This window comes from Chanos chanos, chromosome 8, assembly GCF_902362185.1.
Source record: "Chanos chanos chromosome 8, fChaCha1.1, whole genome shotgun sequence".
NCBI classification, from domain to species: Eukaryota; Metazoa; Chordata; class Actinopteri; order Gonorynchiformes; family Chanidae; genus Chanos; species Chanos chanos.
The window spans coordinates 14532660-14549550 of NC_044502.1; the positions used below are offsets into that span (position 1 = coordinate 14532660).

The 16891-nt window shown below is 41.8% G+C and overlaps 1 protein-coding gene across 2 annotated transcripts; it reads left to right on the forward strand.

The window, feature by feature from the left end:
- The first annotated feature begins 1002 nt into the window (after positions 1–1002).
- Positions 1003–13831, forward strand: LOC115818195 (CREB3 regulatory factor-like). 2 transcript variants are annotated; one of them, XM_030781510.1, is made up of 9 exons: positions 1003–1152; positions 2942–3227; positions 4307–4423; positions 4896–5613; positions 7816–7983; positions 8990–9179; positions 10144–10217; positions 12053–12181; positions 12262–13831. In XM_030781510.1, exons 2-9 carry the CDS (start codon positions 3219–3221, stop codon positions 12366–12368), a joined length of 1512 nt encoding a protein of 503 aa, XP_030637370.1. In that variant the 5' UTR covers positions 1003–1152; positions 2942–3218; the 3' UTR covers positions 12369–13831. The 2 variants fall into 2 exon arrangements, with proteins under 2 accessions (XP_030637370.1, XP_030637371.1); XM_030781511.1 differs by having other exon boundaries at positions 4899–5613.
- The last annotated feature ends 3060 nt before the right edge of the window (positions 13832–16891 follow it).

A 16891-nucleotide genomic window follows, 5' to 3' on the forward strand; every position in this document is an offset into this window, starting at 1 on the left:
ACAATTCAGACACAGAAACTGTTCAGAATTGCCTGTTTTCTATAGAATTCGTTGAGTTACCGATGCTGTGCTAATTCATCAAAAAAGATGGTGATAAAAGGTTGCTAAAGGCCCAAGACAGAAATTTGGTGACTGAACGCATTTCAAGTGTGATGTGAGTAGAACAAAAATCTTGGAGGGGAGTCAGTATAAACGGCCTACAATACAATGTTTCGCCTCTTCCGGGGAGGTATATTTTCCTAAGGCAAACAGAATTCCTACTTTCTCTGCTTTGAGTCGTCAAATCCTCCACCTTCCAACATACATTGCAAAACGCGAAAAAAGGAAGGTTCAACGGGTTCCCTTTCTCCTAACGGTGTCCTTAAACTGCAGGTCACGTGAACACGCCCTCTGACGTTGCGTTTCGTCGTTCCCAGCCATATCCGTTTTCAGTGGAATTAAAGCGCTGTGAACTGAGATGCCCTCCTGCACCAGCAAATGCTGTTTACCACTGACACACTTTCCATTTACACATCAGGAGTTTTGCTGTGTTGACCACTGGTTAACATTATTTTTAACCAACAGTGTTATCAAGCACAACTCTGTCTTAAACATAAAAATATTTTTCGGCCCACCGCACACGTCCACTCCCTCTCCAAAAAATCAAACGAAAGCTGAAGTTGTTATCATTCCACCGAATAGAAAGTAGTTTTTTCTTTTTTAATTGTGATGTCATTTGGGCGACACCATGTCAGAGGTAAGGGGGATAGTCACTTCCATTGACATTTCCCAGCAACTTTTTTGACTCGGCGACACAGAATGGTGTCATCAGATTATACGGCTCTCTTTGTAATACGAACATTATTCGTATCAGGAAGTTCTTTGCCTTCTAACCGTGCAGGAGCCTAATATGTTATGTGATATTATTTGTTGTTTACATGTCCCTTTTATTCGTCGTGGACTGGCTCAATACCAGCTGTTTAAAACTAACTTCCTTTATGTGGGATAAATAATTTGTTTGCCGTGGGGTCAGTAATCACTGTTGGGTTATTGTTTTACATGACGCTGCGTTTCAATTCATCATCGAATCGGCCAAGGCAGACATTTTACTCCGGGGTAACCTTGCGCTTGTCTCGAGAAATCTTTCAAAGGATCCTGACGGCACCTAATAAGGTAGCTGGCAAGCCAGTTTAAATAGCTTTCTAATTTACTCAAGTTAGATCTCAGAGGTTGCCTTGCATCTCATCACACGCGTCTTTGATGATTTTGACTGGATATTTCGTGAAAGAGCGTCATCTTGACAGAGACGCATAATTTCTCAAAGCCTTGCAACTTTCGCTATTAACTGTCACTGAAGTGTGTGGCATTCACAGGTGGAGAAGGACTAAAAGGGGGAAAGGTAGGCTAACTTCCTGATCGAATTCTAAATCGCATTAAAACAGATTGTGATATTATGGACATAAACTATACAACTGTATAGAAGCTAGAGGTCTACTCCACCCGTTGTCAATTCTTGCTTTCGTGCTGAATTAACAATTAATAATGGACATCCGGTCGCTATGCCAGCTGCGCCCCAAATTTTAATACTGCATGTCTGCCAGATTATTTTGAAGCCTAGTGTCGGCGAAAAGCGAGCTATACAGCAAGACTTGTACACTTATTACAACATTGATTCATTCTGTGCACTGTTTCGTCATTTTTGGAGATTGTGAAATGTCTTGCGAGCTCAACCTTGGGTTTGAGGGTCGTGTGCTTGTATACCATGCGGGACACTGCCATAACACCCACTCGACGGTTCCTCATCTTTGTTTGTCAGATAATCCCTCCTCGCAATTAGATCGCCTTGGTGTCGAAGATGTTTCTAAAGTGATGATTTCAGATGATTTTTATTTTCATTGGACCCATTAGGTGTAGTTAGTATTTATATGCAGCGATGTCTGATTCGGATAGCCTACAAGAAAAAAGTCTACGCAGATGTGCACTACGTCGCTGAGTGATACTATATATATATATATATATATAGTAAGGTGTATAACCATATCCCCCCTTCTCTCCCTCTCCCCCTCTCTCTCTCTCTCTCTCTCTATATATATATATGTGTGTGTGTTATTATATGCACACCAAAACATTATTCCTGTTGTTTTGGTCAGCTACATTAGCACTTATTGCGTCACGAGAGGATGAGACAAGAAAGAGCATCAAATTTCTTAATTTGTCAAATTGATTTCCCAGACATAGCGTTGGGTGTCTTAATTTGTGAAATTGATTTCCCAGACGTTCTCCCCAAGCTGTCTCTGTGTAGGCGTCCATACAAATGCAGTCTTTGCTTTTACTTGTACCCAAAAAGAAACAGAAATTGTCAGCGTGTCTCTTCACATGGTTAGCCTCTAAGACCTTAAATGTGATGTTTTGCAAATGTTTAACAAACAAAAATAGAAAAAATTTAGAACATCATTTTGTTGACCTAAATTACAAATCTCCCTGGGTTTCACACCTCTCGGCGTCCGCTGTAGCACACTGCGTACACACATACAGGTCAGAGGATGATGAACCGTTTTGTGATGTGAGCTCTGGAGCGTTCGCCAACGGCAAGAAATCCCGGGCACTGGCGAGATCTGTTATAATCACTGACTCTCCAGCGGTGGGATTTTCTGAGATTTGACTTCATTATAAATGATCATTTTAAAAAGATTAAATCGGGGTTTTCGTCATTGTTTAAAAATGCTTTGCAACAAGCCTTTCTGAGATTATGTGAGTTGATCAAGTTTGCTATTTATCTTTTACCGCGCAAGATTCTGTGTCAGTTGTCCCACCTGTCATAGTGACTTAGCCTGTTTAAGTACGGCACCTTGGCTTCTTGGCACACAGAATGTTAAGGACCCTTTTGCCTCCTCTTCCTCATGGTTATTTGTGTCATTACGCATTTTAAATCAAACGTGTGTAAATACTCTGTCATCCGTAGATCGTGATGGATTTACGGCCTGCTGTGTACGGTCTTAATCGATAGGAGCTAAGGTTTATCGCCATGTGAGAACTCTCGATGTGAACTCTGACCTCCAAACGGAACGGTTCAGATGGTTCATTGGTACCGTGATTCGCCCAAGGAGACCCTGTCCGACTTGCACCCTCTCCGCTCGCCCTCCCGTCTGTCCGCCTCAAATCCCGTCGCCGTGTTGGTCCTGTTGTTGCGGAGCGCATCACTAGCACCGTGACAACCTCCGAACACCACTGCGCTGGGTATGCCTCAGGTAAGCACAGCAAATCAATACTTTGTGCTCTGAAAAATCTTTGAGATGATCTACCTATTGTAGATACGATCATTTAAATATGAAGTTATTGTAATGTCAAGTATATCGGACTGCTATCAAATAATTGCTGTGACATTTTAAATGTATTATACTTTTAACAGATATTTTGTTTGGAAAGTGTTTATTTTTTTAGTTGTTGTGGGATTAGTAATGAATAGCATGAGCGGTGTTGGTGATAGTGGCTGATTGGTGAGGGAAATAGTCCAGCAACAGCCCAGAGTGTTGTAGGTCTGAATGACAAGCATAACAGCTATCTGTCAATTTGTCCTTGGGCTGAGTGCTTAAGACCAAGGTTGCTAGAGAGGCGTACAACATTGAGGCATGATAATAAATAAATGTTTTCTCTGGATCAGAGTACAAGCCAAATAAATAAATGTAACCGGTGTTCATTGAGTGGCCAGGCATTCTAATCTGCCATTTTGGGCAACACTGTTGTTTTCAGCTGTTGGATGACCGACTGTTGTCCATCTCTTTAAACCACTAAAGTCGTGTAAGTCTCCATCTGCCTCTTTCATCTGTAAGCTTAGTCTGACTGCAAGACTGCTGTTGGCTGGATGGCTTTTCCTTTGGGGATGGGGGATGAGGGGGGTTATTAGTGGGTTGATGTTGGACCATATGTAATTTATTACACTAGTTTTATGAGCCTGACAAGGGCTTAAAGCCGAACAGGGTCACCTTTTTAGACACACTCATGCTGTTTCCCTTACTTGTTTTGTCTGGTGATTTTTCCTTCTTAGTTGTGCACACACAAAAGAACCCCTGGTATCTGCCTTTCAGGTGTTAGTATGGGTTTGCATATGTGAAACGCTGACGGACTCTTAGTGCTATGTCTTTTATGGAAAAGGGAGTTGGACCTAATGAAGTGGCCACTCAGTGCACCAAACAACAGATAGTCAAAGTTTGTTCTGCGAAAGCAGATTGTGCTGCTGTGATTAGAGGTTTGGAGACACTTTATCTGAATCACTGTGTGTGTGTGTGTGTGTGTGTCTGTGTCTGTGTGTGTTTCTGCTGGACGATAGCCGGGTTTGAGTGAGATGGAGCCTGTGTTTGGCGAGGCCTATGGGACCCAGCGTTATCTACTGAGCCCCTACCCCTCTGCTGCCTCTCCCCTGGGCGGTAGGACAGACCATGACCAGGTGAGACAGTCATGGTTCCAAGTTCTACCTTTTTTTTCATTATGGTGTTCAAAGCCTGCATTCATTCTGCATGTAGATTATCATATCTGAAGTCAGCAAAAACCCCTTGCTTCGTAGGGCTGAGCATATATTGTTATGAGTACATGCTGCATACAAAAGGATAGTCAGCCCCAATTTATTGATGGAAAACACCCATATGCAGAATTGTTCATGATAAATTTCATCCAGGGCCAGCTAAGCTTTGTCCTGGAATCGACTCCAAGTCTGTTGAATCAAAATCCTGCATGAGGGTAGAGCTCTTGGAGGAAGCTTGGCCACCTTTGTATTGGATGACTGAGTTTTTAGTGTGGTTCTCTGTGTGTGTGTATCCATCATCAGGACGTGTAATCTGTGTTTAATCAATTCCTTTTGCATCTGTGCTCATAACAGATGACATTCCCTGAGTCCTCTCTGATTCTTCCTTTTCTTTCAGCAGAGTGTGGTCCTGATGCTGGGCTCCCCGGCGTCGCCACGGAAACGGCCTTTTGAATTGCTGAGTGACCTGGTGGATGATGGCTTCGGCGAGGACCTGCAGCATGAGCGCTGGGATGTGTCCGCCCTGGATGAGATCACACGCTATGCCAAAGTGGGCCTACAGGGGGAGCCAGCAAGCACAGAGGAGCCAGTCCTAATGGGGCGCTGGGGGGTTTTCCGTGAAGATGACCCACCGCTGCCACCAAGGCGTGCCAGTATACAGACCACGTCGGACCCCTTGGCCTTTGAACCCAACCCTGCCCTAAAAAGCATGACCACAGCAGTGGAGACGCTAACAGTGGCAGTTACCATGGCAACAGGAAAAACAATGTGTGGAGGTCAGCAGGTCACAACAGCTGGATCTGTTGCCCCTGTAGTGGAAGTGTACCAGGTCACTGAGGTCTCAGAGGTTGCTACCTCAGCTGTGGAGCACTGCAGTGAGGAGCACAACTACTCCCTCCAAGGTGAGCGACCTTCAGGATCTAACCAGGGGTCAGACAGTGAGACTGAGGGAGAAGAGGGAGAGGACAGGATGGTGGAGGCAGAAAAGAAAGAGGAGAGCAGAGAGGAGGAAGATGAGGAGGAGGAGGAGGAAGAGGAAGAGTTGGACGAGGAGGACTGTGGAGAGGAGACCACGATAGAGGCAGAGCACTCCAGTTCATCTGGAACAGAATGTGGTGAGTGCTGATGCTCTTTGTGACCATAGAAAGATTATTGGCAGTCCATGTGTGCTTAGAAACATCACAGATATGCCACAGGGTCATAGAAAGGTCACTAGTATTCCATGTTGCCATAGAAACATCACCTGTGTTCTGTGTGGTCATGAAAACTTGGAAGTGAATCTTTGACCGAGGAGAGGAACAGCGTTCAAAGACATACTAATTGCCATGGGCACACAGAATCTCACAACAACCTTTTTATAGCTCCTTATGAATAATAAATGTCCTATGGCAGTGATGTGGAACAAGAAAATGCAGTCAGTTTGCAAAGTACATATTGCCGGTGTTGAGTTTGTGTACATCTTTCTAAATGACTGTGACTTGTAGGCCCTCAGCTGTGATGTGAAAGATATGTAGCTGGCATGACCAATGCAAAACCATATATTGATAACTGGTTTTTTGATATGTGTGCCTTTACATGATGTTTTTGGCTCTCTTGTTGTTCTCTCTCTCTCTCTGTGTTGTTCCTCTCTGGAGAAACACAGCCACAATAAAAGCTGTGTGGGCTCCATTATCCCACCATGTGCAATTCTTGCTGGTCACTGCACATGACAAAAGTACTTTTTTGACTGGCATGTCTTAGTGGGTTTTCCTTTGTCAGAGTGAAATAAGAGACCGCGTGGTGTGTGTATGTTGTTGGGAGACTGCAGCTTGAAGACTGAAAGAGAATGAAAGGTTTTGGTGCAGTGTTTAGCGGATGTTTGTGTGTGTGGGTTTGTAAGGAAGGAAGCAATAAGGTCTCTGTATCTGTGTGGTTTTTACATTTATATTTTTTTGTGTATGTGTGCGTGTGTGTATGTGCGCGTGTGTGTATATGTATGTGTGTGTGCATTGAAGTGTGCTTTTGTGATTACAGAGGAGTATATATGCGTGTGTTGGTGTGTGTGTGTATGTATGTACAGAGGGGTTGTTTGTGTGTGCACGCACAGCAGTGTGTGTGTTCACGTGTGCACATCTACAGCTGTCATGCACAGTATATCTGTGTGTAAATATCCAAATATATGTATGTGTGGTTTAAGCATTCACTAGTATACACTGGTGTAACCATGCAGATGTATATATATTTTTGCGTGGTTTAAGCACTCACTGGTATACACTGGTGTAACCATGCAGATGTAAATATATATGTGTGTGGTTTAAGCACTCACTGGTATACACTGGTATAACCATGCAGATGTAAATATATATGTGTGTGGTTTAAGCACTCACTGGTATACACTGGTGTAACCATGCCGATGTAAATATATATGTGTGTGGTTTAAGCACTCACTGGTATACACTGGTGTAACCATGCAGATGTAAATATATATGTGTGTGGTTTAAGCACTCACTGGTATACACTGGTGTAACCATGCAGATGTAAATATATATGTGTGTGGTTTAAGCACTCACTGGTATACACTGGTGTAACCATGCAGATGTAAATATATATGTGTGTGGTTTAAGCACTCACTGGTATACACTGGTGTAACCATGCAGATGTAAATATATATGTGTGTGGTTTAAGCACTCACTGGTATACACTGGTATAACCATGCCGATGTAAATATATATGTGTGTGTGGTTTAAGCACTCACTGGTATACACTGGTATAACCATGCAGATGTAAATATGTATATGTGTGTGGTTTAAGCACTCACTGGTATACACTGGTATAACCGTGCAGATGTAAATATATATGTTTGTGGTTTAAGCACTCACTGGTATACACTGGTGTAACCGTGCAGATGTAAATATATATGTGTGTGGTTTAAGCACTCACTGGTATACACTGGTGTAACTGTGCAGATGTAAATATATATGTGTGTGGTTTAAGCACTCACTGGTATACACTGGTGTAACTGTGCAGATGTAAATATATATGTGTGTGTGGTTTAAGCACTCACTGGTATACACTGGTGTAACCGTGCAGATGTAAATATATATGTGTGTGTGGTTTAAGCACTCACTGGTATACACTGGTATAACCGTGCAGATGTAAATATATATATGTGTGTGGTTTAAGCACTCACTGGTATACACTGGTATAACCATGCAGATGTAAATATATATGTGTGTGGTTTAAGCACTCACTGGTATACACTGGTGTAACCGTGCAGATGTAAATATATATGTGTGTGGTTTAAGCACTCACTGGTATACACTGGTGTAACTGTGCAGAAGTGGAGGTCGAGAGGCGCGCTGGTGAACGGCCTCAGAAACGCCGGTGTTTCTGGGAGTACCGCCACGCCCGTGAGTCTGCCACCAAGAAGCATACGGGAGGAGAGGTCCGGTGGTCCCTGTCGTGGAGCTCCAGCACCCTGCCAAGCACCCTGTACCGCAGAGAGGGTAAGCTTGCACCTTACCAAGCATCCTCTTAAGTGGGCAACCTGGCAAATACCTTATACGATGCGAGTCTTACTCAGTAAGTATCCTGTGCTATGAGCATCCTTCCAAGCACTCTACTGAACGCACTCTAACCAGCTCTCCAAAATGTGTGCTGCCTTCCAAGTACCCTGTAATGTGCCCCCCCCCCCCCCCCCCCCCCCCCCAGTAACTCGTATTACCCCAGCAACCGCTTCTTTTGTTTTTCATAACAGTCCTATTTATGATGACGTGAAGTGTTTGGTAGGTCCGGCGCTGTTCATTTCAGTAACATTTATATTTAAAATATTTCATAGTCTGATGGAATACCGTACCGCCAAGTGCCTTCTACTGAGTCGTTAATATCAAGGCATTAGCATAAACAAGTGAAGACTGACAGGGCCCGAGGAACTTAGCAACTTAGGAGATTGAAACTGTTTGTTCGCCACTTTTGTGACTGAGTGATACAATAGTTTGAGAGCAAAACCTAAAGAGGATATTTACACAGCAGAACAGAAAAAAAAAATAACACAATAGACTATATTATAATGGGTTTATCTAATAACTAGAGCAGTCAATGCTTGTTGTGTTGTGATATTTACACTGTTGTTGAATTCTGTTTATTCATGATGTAAGCTTTTCTCTCAGTAAGTACTCATTGTAATGTAAAGTGTAAGCTGAATTGCACTCAGTATCCAACATACGGCGCTTAGTGATATAGTTGTCTAGAATAGTGGAGCAAGAGGATTTTGTTTTCACTCTGTTTAGATGCTTTTTTTTTTTATTTGATGCATTTCAAGGCTTAGTTTCAAGCCTAGACTCAAACAGTTAGTGTCCTCAGCGGGAATCCAACAACAACTGCTTTAAATATTCTCATATTTCTCTTCAAGAGAAACACAATCCAAGACACCCACACAATTTCCTGTGCAGTTTAAACCTACGTTTTATTTGCATGTGTGTCAGTTGAGCATTGCATTAACACTTTCCTCAGGGAAGAAGGGACGGCGCAAAGCCCGAAAGACAGACGCCAGTGACCTGACGCCGAACCCACAGAAGCTTCACAACATTGGGGAGCAGCTCCAAAAACTCAACGCCGCCATCGATGGAATGGGCCCGGTTAATGACCTTCCTGTGGTGGCCAGAGCCCGCTCCCGAAAGGAGAAGAACAAACTGGCCTCCAGGTAGAGAGATTATCATTAATTCCAGTAGTAACAGTTCTGCTAGAAGTAATAGTAGTAGCGCATATTTGTAATTACTTCCAGTCTGACTGTTGGTTGTCAGTCTTGCCATTAGTCTGTTAACAGTGTTATTAATGGCGGCGATTTTGTTAAGAGTAATACTTTAGAAAACTGTGGCGTTTGTTTTAATGTCTTTCCAGTAAAATCACTTATTAGAGAGAGAGAAAAAGAGAGAGAGAGAGAGAGAGAGAGAGATAGCAAGCAATAGCGAGGATGAGATGAAAGAGTGCTTTCACTTCTGTTTCACACATACAGAGCAGAGCGGTCGAACCTGCTGCTGACTCGAGTGCATTAGTTTGATGAGAACTCAAGGGGAATATGTCCTGGAAGAGAACTAACCTATAAGTGGAACTTTATTTTTCTCTCCTTTTGCCACTGATAACTGACAATCTCTTATCCATGCTGCCTGGAACAGAAAAAGAAAAGAAAAAAGATATTCTGGATAGCCAGAGCACATGTTCTAAGTCTGTATGTAAACTGAAAGGTTAGAAAGGGCCATGGGGGATTACAGAGGGCTTTTGCTTTAAGAAGTTCTTTAACAACACTTACACACTACATGTTTTTAAAATAATCTGACCTTTAGACTCAGTAAAGGTACTTGGTAGATTCAGTGTGTTACTGACCAATCTGAGACCCTTTGGGGGAGCTGTAGCATACAGATAACTGTCTTCTCAGTTATCCCTGGTTGTGCTTTAGAAAGTCACAGCTACTTTTCTTGTGCAATAAAAACACATTTCACATTTCTAGGTATTCCCTTGCTGATTTCTTTCCTCTTACACATAGCGTATGTCTTTGTCTCTTCAGTCTCTGTGTCTGGAGTGAGAATATTTTTAAGTATCAGTTACAGCGTTTGCCTCAACTTTACAAGTTCGCTTTCTGACGGTTGAATGTTTTCTGTGTGTTTCAGAGCTTGTCGCTTGAAGAAGAAAGCACAGCATGAAGCTAATAAGATCAAACTATGGGGACTCAACCAGGAATACGGTCAGTTTCCCCGGGCAACCGGCTAACCTGCTGGAATTCCACGGCTTTTGTCTCTTGGAATGTTCTGAGAATTCCACTTCCTTTTCACAGGGCCAAGCTTAAGGAATTGAGAGGAGTTTATTTATTTATTTATTTAGTTTTCTCAGCCAGAATGCTGCTACCATTTAATCAGAGATTATGTATAACATGTTTATTTTTTTCTAGAGGATGTTTTCAGATTCAGATTCTTGAATAGATTTGATTGATGATTCGTGCTTACAGCCTCTGGGTAACTGAAATTTCATCCTCGTTTTCAAAATATATTTCTGTGCAAAAAAAAAAAAAAAAAGAAAGAAACAAAAAAATGAAAAAAATAATAAGAAGAATTTGATCATCACACATCATTTACATTCTGTAGAAAAATGCACCAAAAGGTATGCAGGCCACCAAATGACATTGAGCAAGCTTGAATGCTTGCCCAGTAATGTTTCCTTGTGTGCACAAACCTTATTATTAGTCGTGTTGACAGACAGCTCTCCTTTGAGCAAAAGATCTGTTTGCATACCACTGACCATTCTGGGTTACTGATGTATACTCAAGTGACCCATGGTGGAGATTTCTGGTGTTACTTGACTGATACATGTATACAGGAAAACTTCTGTGGTTCCTTTCATGTGATGTGCATGCTATAAATTGGTAGATGATTACATTTTGGGATGAGATGCTATGTGTAGCACCAGTTTAACCTGGAATGGCCCTGTCTACTCACTGTGTTCTCTTTAGACATGTCCCTGGAGTAATTAGTGATTAACTGTGGAGGGCAACTTCAAAGTCTGGAGTCTGGAACCTGGCCAGTTTTAAAAAGCCTGACCTCGTCCTCACACTTGTGTGTGTGCGCGTGTGCGTGTTTTACACGTGTACTTAACTGTTACTGCCCATTGGGTACTGTCCTTCCTTGGAAGCTCACTCTCTCTGATTGGGCAGCATAGAGCAGAATGAACTGAGAGCTAACAACATGTACATGAGGGGACGGGTAAAGATTGTTACAAAAAAAACAGTTGAATCAAAAGCTCTTTTAATCTCTTTTTTTAACTTTTAATTACCTCAAGTTTTAGCCCATACTGTTTTAGACATCTCCATATACACTATCCTCCACTAAAGCTGCGTTTTAGTTTCGCACTGGTTTCATGGCTTGCCAAAAAAAATGAATAACTGACTTTCACACCACGTCACAGCAACCATTTTTGATTACACCAATCAGATTACACGCGATTAGCTCGTCCTCCATCTTGACTGATGAGATTTCTGTGAAGGGGACGTGGCTTCTAGCCCTACTCGAAGATGATTGGCTTTGGCCAGGCGAAATTTTCGCTGGAGCTGAACATTTCTTAACTGAAGCGAACGCTCATTTTGTCCATTTTGCGTCGCTCGCAGTTTCGCAGTGATTTACTCCACCCCTTCGCCTCCTGCCACTGACTTTTCATGCATTCGCGTCACTCGTAAATTTCGCGCTGCGTTCGGTTAAAACGCAGCGTAATAGCACTGTTTTTACTTATCATATACCCCGTTTTGTACCACAGGTATCTGCTTAACCTCTCTTGGGAATTTGATGATTGCCAGTCCTAGTGCTGCTATCGCTCTGTTCATGACTACATCCCTGCGAGGCAAACTAAGGCAGTTCTCCGCATGCATATGTATATGCTCTCATAGAATATACAGTTGTACTGGGAGCTGATTGCTAAAAATGTGCCTAGGATTACAATGGCCCACCTGTCAGTTCATTACTGGTATTTTACTCATCTTTAAGTGTTGAGTGCAAAATGCTGTCCATAATAAAGTGGTAATTTTTCTTTTAGATAACCTGCTAGGGGCACTGTTGCGTATAAAGGAGGTGATTCGTCAGCGGGTGGAGAGCGGTGAGGAAGAAGATGGAGATGACAGAGGGATGACAAAAAGGCTGGAGGACATCCTGAGAGAGTCCAGCGGTGAGTGACAGCACGGTATGGACAGTAAGACAATTCTCTGCTTCTAACGGAAGACGCTGAATTATGTGTGCATTTCTCAGGTCCCTTGGTAGCAGGACGGACCAAAGAGTTTGTTCAGAGGATTCTGGAGGTCAGTGCCGGGAGTGAGACTGGGAAGGAAAGCCACAAAGACGAGCAAACTGTCTGACCGTCCTTCTGCCCGATACTGTCCGGGTTTTTTTGTTTGTTTGTTTTTATTTTTGTTTTGTTTTTTTTTCAACTTGCTAACCTGTCCTTTTAAACACTCTCTCCCAGTCAGAGAAGGAGGAATAGTATGTGGTGGGGGGGTGAAGGTGGGGTGTTTACACAGAGACTGTTTTAATAACTAATGAAACACCCCACTCTACCCCACTTCCCCTAAGTCTTTAGTAGCAGTATCTGTCCTTCTCTGCTGTGGCTGCTCCCCATAGGCTAGCTGCTGCAGGTGTGTGTGAGTATGCATGTGTGTGTGTGTGTGTGTGTGTGTATGTGTATGCCTGGTTTATCTCTCCCTCCTCCATGCTGTATTTGTATCCCATTGTGCCTAAAAATAGACACTGCACTGTTCTTCGTGGTCGTTAGCGGAGGTCGGCCATGGGCATGAGGCTCTTTGAGGAGAAACAAGATGTCAAACTGATGTGCTAATGTCTCGGTTAGATATTTGTGTAATAGTGGTTTTATTCAGAGCTATAGCTGTATGGATTAGTCGTAGCTGTATTTGAGATCACGTAAAAAGGCATGTGAGTACCTAGGAGGAACTGAAAACTGTACAGATACATGTTGAAAACTAGGAGCATAATATGTGAAGTAGAGAATATGCTAATATGGATGTGTCCACTGCACTGGGAAGCCAAAGTTTCCTCTGATTTTTACTGACTGAATATTCGCCTGGTTCCTACGTAATGTTCCGAAATAGAGAACAGGAAATAACGCAACTTTGTGAGCGACTCGGTCAAATACTTCTTATAGGATACAAACGTCAAGCTTGTTATTGGTCTGAAAATAGGAGAATGCTAGAATTGTGTTGACTTAAAAATCTCAAAACACTTAAACTAACTGTCTATTAGACTGACACTGTAAATTTGTGAAATGGAAGATAAACGTGTTACGGGAGCATGTGTATACTGAAAGAAAGGAGGATTTCTAGTGTTTTGTAATCATCAGGGTAGACTCAGCTGTTCAGTGCTAAGAAGTGTGTTACCAGGTGTAATACATAGATACAATGCTGCAATCCTGTGGATGGTTGATTGAATGATGATTCTAGAAACTTCTGCAGTTTGACTGCACTTGAGGTCAGGAGTTTCGACCTGAAGACGTTCACTGAAAGAGAGACAGACAAAAAAAAAAAAAAAGCACCAGAAACCGAAATCAACCAAAGAAAAATGTTCGCCCCAAAATGAATCCCCTAAGTTGTTTCCAGTAACTCTTCCTGACCTTGTTCAATGTCTCCCTTACATCATTCATCAATTATCTTAAATAATAAAAGCAGATTTTCAGTGGATTAGCTGAAGTATTTTGCCAAAAATGTTGAAGGACAGATTTGAAGGAGAGATTAGAAGGATCTCCCTCTTAAAGAGGTCAGTAAAACCTTGTCGAGTTTTTGAAATAGTCTCAGTTTAAGACTCGATAATCATAAAAGTGTGCTGAGAGGCATATGGATGCACTGTGTTATTGATAAATCAGAGTTCCGTTTGTCTTTTTCTACATTTGGAACTATACAGTTGTAGAGAGAAAGAACAAAAGAAGGACAGACCGAACTGGCCTTCTCCACACTTTCTGTTGATCTCTCATTTGTGAATAGCCAGTGCACATGTTCTGAGTGCGTGTATATATATATATATACGTGTGTATATATATGTATAACTGGTAGGTTACAGTTGATAGTCGGAGTGGTGGTACTTGTCACCACGCCCTGTCTGTAGAGGTTGTGCATTCTGCTGTATTCGCTTAAAGAATAGTAGAGACGTATGAACAATAACTAGCTCTTTTTTTCTCTCAACAAGCTGGGTGTAGTTACACCTCGTGTATTTGGTCATTTTTTTTATTTAAGCACCTTTGTTATTTTTTGTTGTTTTTTTTTTACTTAAAAAGCTCTGAATTGTGTTTGAGGAAATTCGTCCAGTAGAAAGTGAATTAGACAGAACCTGTCAAATAAACTTGTTTGCACTTACTTGTGAAAAAAAAAAGAAAAGAAAAACACAAGCACCTTTTAAGTCAGTCTTTAGATTCAGAGGCTGTTGCAGCTTAATTTCGTTGGTAGCAGAAAGGTTGTTTTCTAAATGTCTTCGTCCATATTCGGTGCTAAGGCCCTCTTCTTGCTAGGCTGGCATCATAGAGATGCCTTTTCAAAGTGCCTCAGGCCCTGGAGTATTGTGGGCTGTTGGAAGTACAAACAGTGGGCCTGCTAGACCACATTGTTAAGGAAAAAACATTGAAATGTGCACCTTTTGGAAAAAAAAAAAAATAACATTGCTGTGTCGTTTGTGACAGATTTTTTTTGTAACAATGTTTAACAGTACTTGCTATCAGAGAATAATGCTTTTTTTTCCACTTAATGTCAACCATGCCAGCATATTTGAACAGTAGTAGAATGCATTGTGGCTTTGAACTGCATATCAATTGTGGTAACACAGCTTACATGTGTAGTCAAGCAAACGCAGCATAGTGTGTTAGGGTTTGCCTAATTGTAAGGCCTCATGGAAGATGTAGTTTTAGTACCTTCAGTTTGTGTACTGCAACTATGGGCCAAGGACCACACATCCCATAGGCCTTTCCTTTCTGAGATTGTTGTGCTGTGTCTACTGAGTATAGAAAGCCTGAGAGAATATAATGCCAAAGACAGATGTCTACAGGATTACGAACAGAGGTAAAAGCTTATTAAAAAATAACATATGGGGGCTTAGGTCATGAGGGCAAGAGAGTTTTCTAATTAAAGTTACAGTATCATGTGCTGCTGCTGTCTGTTTACCGCACCGGTATGGTCTAACAGACGTTAAGCAATGTCAAAACTGTATGCGAAGGACAACAAAACAAAACAAAACAAAAACATCAGATCTTAATTCAGCACCACCAAAATGACCCTGTGATCGCTTTCCGTGAAAGAAACAGCGGTCACCTCACCCCAGGCCAAAAAAACGTTTTCCCATAATGCTCCTCATGTTTCTGTCTTAACTCAGGCTGCGCTGCTCATACGTTTTACTGCCAGAGAAGTCATCCAGTCCACTGCTGGCAACTGGAAGCAGTTTTCTGATCCAACGTTTAAGGTTACAGCAGCCCCAGCAAAGGCAAAGACTGCTCAAATATATACAAAGGCCTCATCTGTAGGAGACTAAACGAATGAATTGATTCCATTTTTTTGGAATCAATTCATACGCAGGTGTTTTAAGGACGATCATATCACAGTTTAAGAGGCCAGTTCTTTTTTGGCAAGGGCGATGAATTCTTCTCTTCCCCTCAACGCTGGTGTTTATGTTACTCCTAGACTGGACTGAGGTAACCAAGCTCACCTCTATCTCCCAAACGAATGGGCATCTGGTGTAAACAGTGAAAACCAGTGAAAAGACCGTGCTCTCGCTCATCTCTCCTGGTTAGGAGCCAAGATTCAGTTAGACTCTAGAGGGCATCGAGCAGATATCCCAGGGTTCTCGTACTCCAAACGATTTACTTTGGGTTTTGACATTAATGTTGAAACATTAATGTCTCGCAAAGGGCTTGATTTTGCTCATCTAGCAGCTTTTGGTCAGTATTCAAACTAGGGTATGTGCTTCTTTTCCCCTGTAGCAATATGACTTTTTCTCTGATACCATAGAAACGGTCAAATTCATAGTAATGTATGAGCAAACTGACAAGTAATACGTTTGGAAAGAAGAGCAAGGTTCACCGTTACCATAGCATTTTGTTTTTTTGTTTTTTTTAAATAAGAAATGTCATTCGAGAGGTAACCAGTTTATTTTGGGTTGAATTGGCCCCGGACTGGATAGGAATTGTTTGCTCTTAAAAGCCAACTTTGTTGTTGGGTTATCCTTTTGGGATTACAATAACCCCAGTGCCTGTCCTGAACCGCATACTTCTACATTGTCCGCTCCCTGTAATCGGCTATCCTCTTTCAAAGGGATAGGGCTTAGATAGAGAAACTTGACCTGAGAATTTTTCCCCTTGGGTCCATTATCACTGTTGAGTTCAGAAGCCTCTAGCTGTGTATTACAGAGAGATTTAAAACCAAATTAATGCTTTTCTCCCCCTTTTCTTGTCCTAACGATGAGAGAGAAGATGACGATAGAAAAAAAAACGAGGTCCAGCCCAAAATGCAGCTTTGCAGAAATGACTTTCTAATAAACATTCCAAGTTGCCAGACTATCTACAAAAAAAAAATCAGTAATTTCTCTCTCGAGTTTTTTCCTGTTCACAACCCTCAAGGCTCCAGTTTTTTTCACTTTGGTCAAACAATTTTCATTAACATGTCTGTGTATTACTCCTTTTTCTCAATAACAACACAAAAACATCAAAAAGCAACAAGGTAAAAGAAAAAAAAAAAAAAAGTCAAAGTGCCGTACAAATAGAAGCCTAATATTTTTTTCCTCTGTGAGTGTACTGTACTCCTGTATAATGTATATTTTAATATTTATATGCAGCTGTTGTATTAAAGTATATTTTTAAAAAAAAAAAAACGTTGGTGATTGTATCTTCTTTATA

Excerpts from the sequence above, each read along its gene's own strand:
- LOC115818195 (XM_030781510.1), top strand. Across the intron at positions 5,614-7,815 it reads TTCATCTGGAACAGAATGTG|AAGTGGAGGTCGAGAGGCGC; the intron begins GTGAGTGCTGAT and ends GTAACTGTGCAG. Across the intron at positions 7,984-8,989 it reads CACCCTGTACCGCAGAGAGG|GGAAGAAGGGACGGCGCAAA; the intron begins GTAAGCTTGCAC and ends CACTTTCCTCAG.